Source organism: Populus nigra, chromosome 5 (genome assembly GCF_951802175.1).
Source record: "Populus nigra chromosome 5, ddPopNigr1.1, whole genome shotgun sequence".
NCBI classification, from domain to species: domain Eukaryota; kingdom Viridiplantae; phylum Streptophyta; class Magnoliopsida; order Malpighiales; family Salicaceae; genus Populus; species Populus nigra.
Genome location: NC_084856.1, coordinates 13814341 through 13823820, shown reverse-complemented (window position 1 = coordinate 13823820; position 9480 = coordinate 13814341). Strand labels below are relative to the sequence as shown.

Sequence of the window (9480 nt, the reverse complement as noted above, 5' to 3'; positions counted from 1 at the left end):
CAATTCCCCCAGCAGAGGAAATGGAACATTGAGCAAAGGTTTCCCAGCAATCATTCATCGCTGACAGCAACCAAAGGGTTGACGTGAAAGTTTCAAGAGCAGATATCCTCTTACATAAAGTGTAGAGGACCCAGAAAGAGCTGGCTAAAGAAGTCTCCAAGGTTTGATTAAATTGTTGCGGCAAAATACATTTACATATCAGCTGTACAGACCATTAAATGGCTAAAACACATGCCACTGCGCCATATGCTCAAAACGTTTTTAACTGTACAAAAAAAAACCCCCAGCAATCATGGAATTAAGCTCCAATCCACAAAATCAACTTTAAACCGGGGCTTAAAGAAAGTTCAGCAGGAAGCAGGAACCATGGAGAAATCCCTATCTATGAGGGAGCATTCTGAATGATAATAGTTCCCCAGTACAAAGCACCATTTCAACACTGAAATATGGATTCAAACAGTCCATTCCTCCCAGTATTAATAAAGTGCACTAACATGTTAGTACCACTGAAATACAGGAAAATATTTTACAAGGTGCTAATAAAGTATTGCTCTCCAAAGTCATATCATGGAAAGAACATAGGGAAGCTACTGCCACCTGCATGACAATTAGCACATTAACACTAGCTAGAACACCGGTCACCAAGAAGGACCAATCAAGCAGTCCTCAGGGACCCATGACATAAATATTTGAATGGTTATATTTGTTAACGCTAGAATCTTTACCAGCTTGCATTATGAACACGAAATCACTGACCATTCAGACTCAACCACTAATAGGTTTTTCCATCCCCTTTGTCTGATGAGGGATCTGGAGTGGGTTTCTTCACTGTGCTTGATGATCCTACCGAACCTGCACTCGTCAAAACTCGCTTAACTCCTCTTCCCGCAACACCAAGATCTGTGACTCCCAACACCCCATTTGTGTGAGCAGAGGAAATGGTTGGAGAGTCAAAACTTCCACCGCTATTAGCAACAGCCAACTGAGAAGAGCTCGTGAGATTTGGAGATGCACTCTTCTCGCCACCTTTTGCCTTGTCAGATACCATTCCAAGGATTTCTGCAAGAATGGACTTCGGGTTCAGGACCAGCTGTTGTAGATCTTCAAGCTGCAAATACAGATGCACAATTTAACTCTGGATGGTTTAAAAGAGATTCTAACACTTGCACAGAGGCTAGCAGCTCTGACCTTCTTTTCCAGCTCTGCAGACAGGCCAGAAAGTGTTTCAATCTCTGCTTCTTTATCTGTCACAGATTTATCAGCCTGCACATTGGACGACTGTTGGACACCCTCATCTAATTCAGAAACAGCTGACGATGTTGCTGATTCTGTGGAACTCTTTACTTCTTTGATGAGCCGCTGCAACCGTGCCTTACAAACTGATATAGCCTCCTGGCAATAAGGGATTGCTTCCTGAGGCTTAGACCCAATCTCCAGACACAAACATATTCGAAAATTTCTGAATTGTACAGTTAAAGCTGTGGCAAGGTAAATAAGAAGATGGAATCCCAAAATTGACAAAGTGATTGGCCCAGGCAAAACAAATATGACTCTATCATTACATTTAACAGGACCAGGAGAATAAATAAGCTGATGATATGTCATACTTATAATCTCAAAACAGGGGAGTATCTAAACCTTGATAAGGATACAGTTCTGCTAAATGTCTACTGTCTGGTTCAACAAGCCTTTCTAAAATGGATAGCGCTTTCTGGTAGTCGCTGAGAGATGTTTCTATATCCTCTGCATGATGCACACGCACAAAAAATGAATGAAAGAAAGAAAATACAACACCAATTTAAACCAAGCAAGAGGCATTGAGAAGCAAATGCAAATATTGGTAATGTGTGTTTATTTTATTTTTAATAAAACCAATTTTTTTTAATAAAACCAAAAACATCTTCATATTTGGAAATTCAACTCAAATAAATGCATAAACAGACAGACCTCTTTCCAATGCAACTTCTGCCAGTGCTGATAGAATGTCAACTTTATCCATCGTGTCATCGAGGTGTTTTTCAGCAATTGCTCTGGCAACATCTAGCATTTTCCATGCCAAATCAAGGTCAGACTCTTCTTCATCTGCTTCAGCAAGATCCTCATCGTCACTTCCCTCATCATCTTCTTCTTCTTCTTTGTCCTTCCCACTAGAAGCTGTTACAGAATAAAGAGATCATAGCAAGGAATAGTCTGAAATATTTTAACCATTAGATTGATGCTACTACTAGCCCTACTCCACCTAGAGACAGCAGCTTAGGTCCAATCCCAGGCTTGGCCTTCCCACCATTTTAGGGCATACAAAATAATTTGGTCATTTGCCATGAAAACCATCTCAAATACCTTTAGCTCACAATAGATCTTTAATGGATGTGCGTGTGCGTGTGTGTGTGCGTGTGCGTGTGCGTGTGCGTAGAGGAGAAAAGAATGTTTAAGGATCAAAAGCCATTGACAGTAATTTTGCTCAAGCATGTAAACAAACTTGATGCAAATTCATGCATACTGTTTATTGTCAGCATATCAAGTACCTTGCAAGCATGGATTCCATGCTTGTGCGGAGACAAAAATATGCAAAATATATGTTGCAATTCTTTAAGCAGAAATATCAAATCCCACCACAAGTAGAATTTTCTTTAAACAAACAATCTCCAAACCATGGAGATAGAGAGAGACCAATTACCTTTAAGCATCAAAAGAACAATATATGGTTGAATTTGTAAAGTTCATGGTTCAGTTTAAATCATTTTCACATATTTAAACCAATTACTGATTAGAGATTGCACCCAACACATCACATAAGTTTAAAGAAAAGAAATTGAATGTTGGTAAATACAAGAAGACGTTAAAAAAAAGCAACTTATTTACTAGCATGTTCTACTATGACAACTAATGAACAAACATTTTGAGCAACAAAATACTGACCGCCACCAGCTGCACCTTTAGGATGATTAGAACCCCCACCCTCTTCAACATTAATAGAAACAGAAGCAGAGGAAAATTCTCCATTTACAAAATTCCTAGAAGCTCCATCTTTGTTATCATCTTGTTTAGTTTCACTATCCTTCTTCGGTACCATAGCCAACGGATCAGCCTCCTCCTGCGCTTTATACAACAGTGCACGTCCATATAGATAGTATGCATTCACACATTCAAGTGCCAGCTCACCATGATGCAAAACCCTAAAAGCATATTATATATATATATACATGAAGAAATCAGGGACACATGACATAACGAACACTCTCAAAAGCTCCATACAAATTCGAAAAGATATATTAGAGCAAATTCTCACTCCCGCTTTCACAAATATCAAATTCATTCACAACAAGTTAAAAACTGTAAAACTTCACACTCTAATTATGACTAAAGAAAATTTGTCATTGCTTACTCCTAGACATTTCATAACTAAAATTCATAAAATCACAGCATCCATTTCTTGCTCTCCTTTAACCTGAAGGTCCTAATTACATATACCCTAACATACCAAATGCTAAAAATACCTATTTTCATAAACATCAAATTCTTTCCATTAAAGTAGATAATTCCGAAACTTGGCACTCCTAATCTCACAAAAAAAAATTCAAACACATTTAATCTGTAAAAATTGGAAAATAACCACATTTTTAACGAGGAAAGCTATACCTTACAAAAACCCTAAAATCAAAAGGTACCAAAACCCATCAATAGGGCAGAGATTCGACTACTTAATTGCAAATTTTTCACTGATCAAAAACCAAACTAGACAGTGAAATGAAATGAAAACCCTAACCTGATTTCAAGGGCACGGCTAAAGCATTCTACGGCTTCACTGAAGTCATTTTCTTTAAGCGCGTTAGTTCCTTTCTCTGATAACTCAACGGCGAAATCTAGAGACTTGCGAGGGTCTGAAGTCTCTCCATTGTTGTCGTCGTTGCAGGTGGAGTCGGCGGCTCCGCCTTGAGAGGAGGTGGTGGTGGATCCTTTGATGGTGGCTTCAACAGAGGTTTGGTTTTCTATGGTGTCAGTTTTCGGTTCGGTTACTGAGGATTCCGAAGCCATAATGTCGATTTCGAAGAGAAACGAAAATGAAAACGGAGAGAGGATGTTTTGCGTGTTTTTATAGGCAAAGCCCTCCTTTTTTTATGTCGTCCGTGTCGTTGGAAATTGGTGACACCAAACAAACTAGCACTCTTATATATATATATATATATATATATATATATATATATATATATATATATATATATATATATATATAAAATAATAGATTAAATATAGGCTAATTTCTTGAATCACATTGTTACTAATATTATGTTTTAATCTATATGTATAATCATGGTGTTTCCTCGATTAATTATTCAATAAAAAAGAGCCCTTGTGATTTGAATTCTAATAATAATAATAGATTAAAAAAATACTATAAAGAAAAAATTAATGGAGGCATAACAACTTCACTTTTTATTTAATATATTCTAGGTTGTTTTTGAGTCAATGATTATAAAACTTATTAAATTAAGATTATTAAAAATATTAAAAGAATTCATGTTTTTATTGTGTATATACTCATAATAAATTCACACGATAAATTTATTATTTTTCCTTTATCATTCAAGACTTAATATCACAATAAATTTGAATCCTGAATTAACTATAAAATTCTAAATTTCTTTAAGGCATTTTAAGTATTCATTATTGAAATATTCTAATCAATCATATAATATTTAAAACTCTGAAATTCATGAACGACACGTGTCATATAATCTTAGATCTAAATTTGGTGTTATTACACTAATAATTAACTTTAAAACATAACAAGCTCTTCACTCCAAGATAAATTTCTTGAATATTTTAGTTAATTGAACATCCATATAATCGTATAAACAATCTAAATTCTAATCAGACAATCTTCCTCAAGATGTATACCAACACTTTTCTGTAATTCCTTTTACATAATTATCTCATGTTTGACAAATACCCCTATATTTATGACCGGTATCTTAACTTAATGATCGAGTCCTCATTCTTTATAGCCGACCTGAAGTATTCATTTTAAGCCCCACACATGTGGATGGCTTCCATACTCAAATACATTTTCCACATGTCCTCCAAGACCACAAACTTAGCCCCACTCATTTGGTAGACTCCCTTGTTCAATACGTTTTTAATATATCATTCATGGGCCAATAAAACTAACTCTACTTATGTGGCAAGCTTTCATGAGCACATTTCATACATGTTCATTTCCAACACAAATTCATAAACTAAGTTTTCACTACGGGGTTGGTTTTCTCACAATTATACAATCACATGATAATTTTATAGCTCATCATTCCAAGCCTTACTCATATGGTCGGCTTCCATATACATAACATAATTTAAAGTACACGTTTAACAAAACTCCATCATTTCATTACTTTTCATAAACATATTCTTCTTGGAGTACAACTTAGAAATGGAACATTAAATTAATGCTAAAAAATAAGAAAGTTGAGGTGATGAGCACTTACATGTTCCTCTCATTGGTCCTATCCCACTTGCCTGGGATCCCGTAACCGATGCCTCTCCTACATCACCTAAGGTTTTACATCAAATTCACTCTTTAAATATCAAGAATGTACTTCTCAATATTCTTTTAACAATTTGATTATTTTTTACTCATAAATACACGTATTCTTAAGGTTCTCAACTTTTATCGTTCCAATATAAACAATGCTATTACATGAGCTTATTTCATGCATGCATATATATTATGCTTTTCTTTTCCACGTAATAATCACCTATCTTCCTTAATTAACCTAAAATAATCAAAGAAAACCAATAAAAAGCCAAAACATAGAATCAAGCTACCAAAAAAGAGTAGCCAAAATGGTTTCACCATTTCTTGAATCGATTTAGCTGTTTCTCAAAATAGCTAGCCTATTTTGGCTTTTGAAAAGTTTCCTTCTTCTTTTTCTCTCTAGTCAAACCTTCATCCTCGAAATCTTGAGTTTTTCTTTCCTTTCAACATTAACTCATACTCATGCAAATTTTATACTTAACACACTAAATGATAAATTCTTTTAGGACACACACTCAATTACTACATAACCGGGTTCCCCACAAAACACATGGGATCAAAATCCCTATTTTCATCCCTAAAGGTTTTCTTTTCCAATCTTTTACCAAATTATACTTAATTTCATTCCCTATTCAAAAACTTTCATCATGAAATCATAATTTTGTTTCCCCAAAGTTACTCAAAATCTTTAAAATCAAGAAACTCAATCATTCATTAAGATTTCATGTAAATAACTATATATAACTCATTAAAGATGTTCTCTTATCATTAAACATGCATAAATTTGCAACAAAGAATACACTCCAATAACCCTTGTCTTGGTCGAACCTATATCTCTAAGGTGTGGGATTGTTCTTTCAACAAATCAATCTATTCTTAACAATCAAACCTTATACTTAGAAAATCTAAACATATTTTCATAATAACCCTAATTTTCCTTAAATTATCTTTAAGAACCCTAATTTGAAGATTTAAGGATTTTATCTTTTTTTCAATTTTTTATGTTTTTCATCTTATGATCTCTCTAACTCAACTTCTCTACAAACTAACACAACCGATTGTGTCAAACACATTCCAATTTTTAATTCCATAAAAACCCTAGTTTAAATTTTTAGGGGTTTACACTTTTTCCCTACAACAATACAAAGTTTGGGTGTTTAAAGTACCTTACCAAGTGGTTTCATGTCAATTTAACCTTGATCAATATTTTTTTCTCCTTCACAATCCCTCTATTTCTTCTTGTTTTTCTTGAACTCTTTCTTGAAATATTTATAAGTTCTCTCTCCTTTTTTAATTTATAAGTATTTCTCCCGTTTGAAAAAAAGTTCTCTACAACCTCATCACTCTCACCCTAAAGTGATACTTTGAAGGCTATGAGCTTTTCTTTTACAAAAAAAAAAAAAAGTTTAGGTTCTTGCCTTTTTTCCCTTTCTTTTATAACTATATCATCTCCCTCTTTTGTACGGGACACAATTTTCCCCTCTTTTTTTTAGTCCTTAGACTTTTTATTTTTCAATTGTGGTGCTTTCCTCCTAAATTGTTCCTAAAATTATACTATTAAGAGGAATTTAATGATTTTACTGTATTGAATAAAAAGGTAAAGACCTTATTGCCCCATCCAATTCATAAATGACTTTTTGATCATTTAAAAAAGACTATTCTATACAATATAAGGTTTAATGATTTTGAAAAGAAGGGTGAAATTATCACTTCACTATTGTAATTCATCGTTCCACAATATTTGGGATAAGCTATTTTAGATTTCCTTGAAGTATTTAAATTTAATAATATTAGAGTAGATGTTATCCTTTTAAAACTGGCAATGTTGACATAAATGACAACAGAAAAATTAGTGTGACCATAGAACAAGCGACTGCTAAACCTAAATACATAAGAGATCACTATGCAGGTGCACTTTGTTGGTGCTGCTATAGCAATAAGGAACAATGTGATAAATTCTTCAGGTGAAAGACCATGAATCCTTCAGTTTTGGATCTTCTTTAACCGTGCAAATGCTTTTTACATGCACCAACCATGCATGATGCAACCAAATTCATTAAGAAAAGAAAATGTTTTGTTGTTGAATCAGTTTATGAACGAAGAAAAATCTGAAGAATTCAACAATCAGTATAACTTTTTTTTTCTTTGTTTCTGTTTTGATTTGTCAATTTTTATTTGTGGAAAACATTCATTTGCTCTCATTCAATAATCAGCACCATAGCTCTAACTATTATAATCAAGGTCACATAACATAATATCCAGTTACATTATAGCCTTCTCAAAGTACCTCTTCTATATGGTTATTATTGCCAAAGATAAAACCTTGCTAACAAAAACTAATTGAGAGGGAAATCATTATCCCCTCTTTACAAATTAATAACAATATTTTCTCCCTTTTTTCTTAAATTTTATTTTTTTTAATTTTATTCTTCAACATTAGACTTATTAGGGAATGAACTTTATAATTTATTTCGGTTTGTTTTCTATGAATTACAAAGTAATCTTCATTGGAACAATACTTTTTTTCCTTCTTTTTTTTTCAATTTCATTTTTTAACATTGAATTTATTGAGAATTGAGTTTTATAATTTATTTCGGTTCGCTTCTATGAGGTTATCTTAGTTTCAAACTTGGGTCACATGTTTTGTAGGTTTATCCGGTGGACTCGGTTTTTTGTCCTTTTTAGTCATTGATTTTTTATTTCAATCCGATCCTTCAACATTTGAATTGATTGAGAATTAAACTTTATAATTTGTCTCAATTTGCTTTATATGAGGTTATTTTAGTCTTATGACCCAAGTCGAAGGTTTGACAGGTTAACCCAAGTCTTTTTTGGTCCTTTATTTTTTTTTATTGCATCCTTCAATAATGGATTAATTAGAAATTTGGATTTATAATTTTTTTTGATTGCTTCCTATTGAGTTATCTCGGTCTCATGATTCAGGTTTATAGGTCAACCCGAGTTGACTCACTTGTTTTTTCTTTTTTTCTAATTGATTTTTTCAATTTCTTCTTCAACATTAGGTTGATTAAGAATTGGGCTTCAATTTTTTTTATTTACTTTCTATTAGGTTATCATAGTTTCATATCTTAGGTTGACCCGTGTCGATTCAATATATTGTTGTCTCAATATTTCTATAAAAGATGTCGTCTTGAAATATTTTTAGTCAAACTATGTTTTTTCAGTTGTCTTTGGATTTTTCAAGTCATCCGGGTCATATCCAATTAATCCCTACATGTTTTTAATTTTTTTTTCATTCTTGAAAATATATTAACAATTCCTGGATATTTTTTAATGTTTTTTTAAAAATTAATCTGACTCGCAATGTAACATGAATAAATGTTTTTTCAGTTGCATGCGCGAGGCCTTGGTGAATTTTTCAGCAATATTATTAAAACTACCCAAGTTTGCTGGGTCAACATGGTAACCCATCAACCCGATCTTTAGACCATGCTTGATTTCAAAGTACATCGGGTGAAAGCTAATATAGTGTGGCATAGCCGACCTAGCAAGTGCTCTCATAGCTCAGTTGACCTAACCAAAACTAAGTCTACCTTTTTAAAATGAAACTAAAAGTGATGTTGATTTAATTTTTTTTTATATAAAACAAATATCAGAATAACAACGTTTTGGATTGATCCAAGTCAAATCAGGTTAATCTACTTAGTCTATATTCTATGTCAAGTCGAGTTAACTCATTTATCTTATAACCTAAATCATGGCTCTTATTAGGTTAAATAAGCTTTCTTTTGAAATTTATTTTTTTATTTAATTAAATGATTATAAAATAAATATTTACATGAAAAACAAAGAATAAAATTATTAAGGAGAAATAAATTTCATCAATCTAAACTTTATTTCCTTTTTAATGTATCTCACTATTTTTTAACAAAAGCATTTTTTTTATTGCAGTTATTTTTGTAAAATATAAACCTATCATAATCTCA

General features: G+C 32.8%; 1 protein-coding gene across 2 annotated transcripts; it reads right to left on the bottom strand.

The window, feature by feature from the left end:
- Nucleotides 1–367: 367 nt before the first annotated feature.
- LOC133694814 (uncharacterized) lies at nucleotides 368–4143 on the bottom strand. Of its 2 annotated transcripts, XM_062116518.1 has the most exons (7): nucleotides 3767–4143; nucleotides 2920–3176; nucleotides 1948–2154; nucleotides 1653–1743; nucleotides 1189–1459; nucleotides 726–1108; nucleotides 368–597 (listed from the first exon to the last, which is right to left on the bottom strand). In XM_062116518.1, the coding sequence occupies exons 1-6, from the start codon at nucleotides 4033–4035 to the stop codon at nucleotides 773–775; spliced, it is 1431 nt and encodes a 476-aa protein (XP_061972502.1). In that variant the 5' UTR covers nucleotides 4036–4143; the 3' UTR covers nucleotides 368–597; nucleotides 726–772. The 2 variants fall into 2 exon arrangements, with proteins under 2 accessions (XP_061972502.1, XP_061972501.1); XM_062116517.1 differs by having other exon boundaries at nucleotides 368–1108.
- Nucleotides 4144–9480: the final 5337 nt, after the last annotated feature.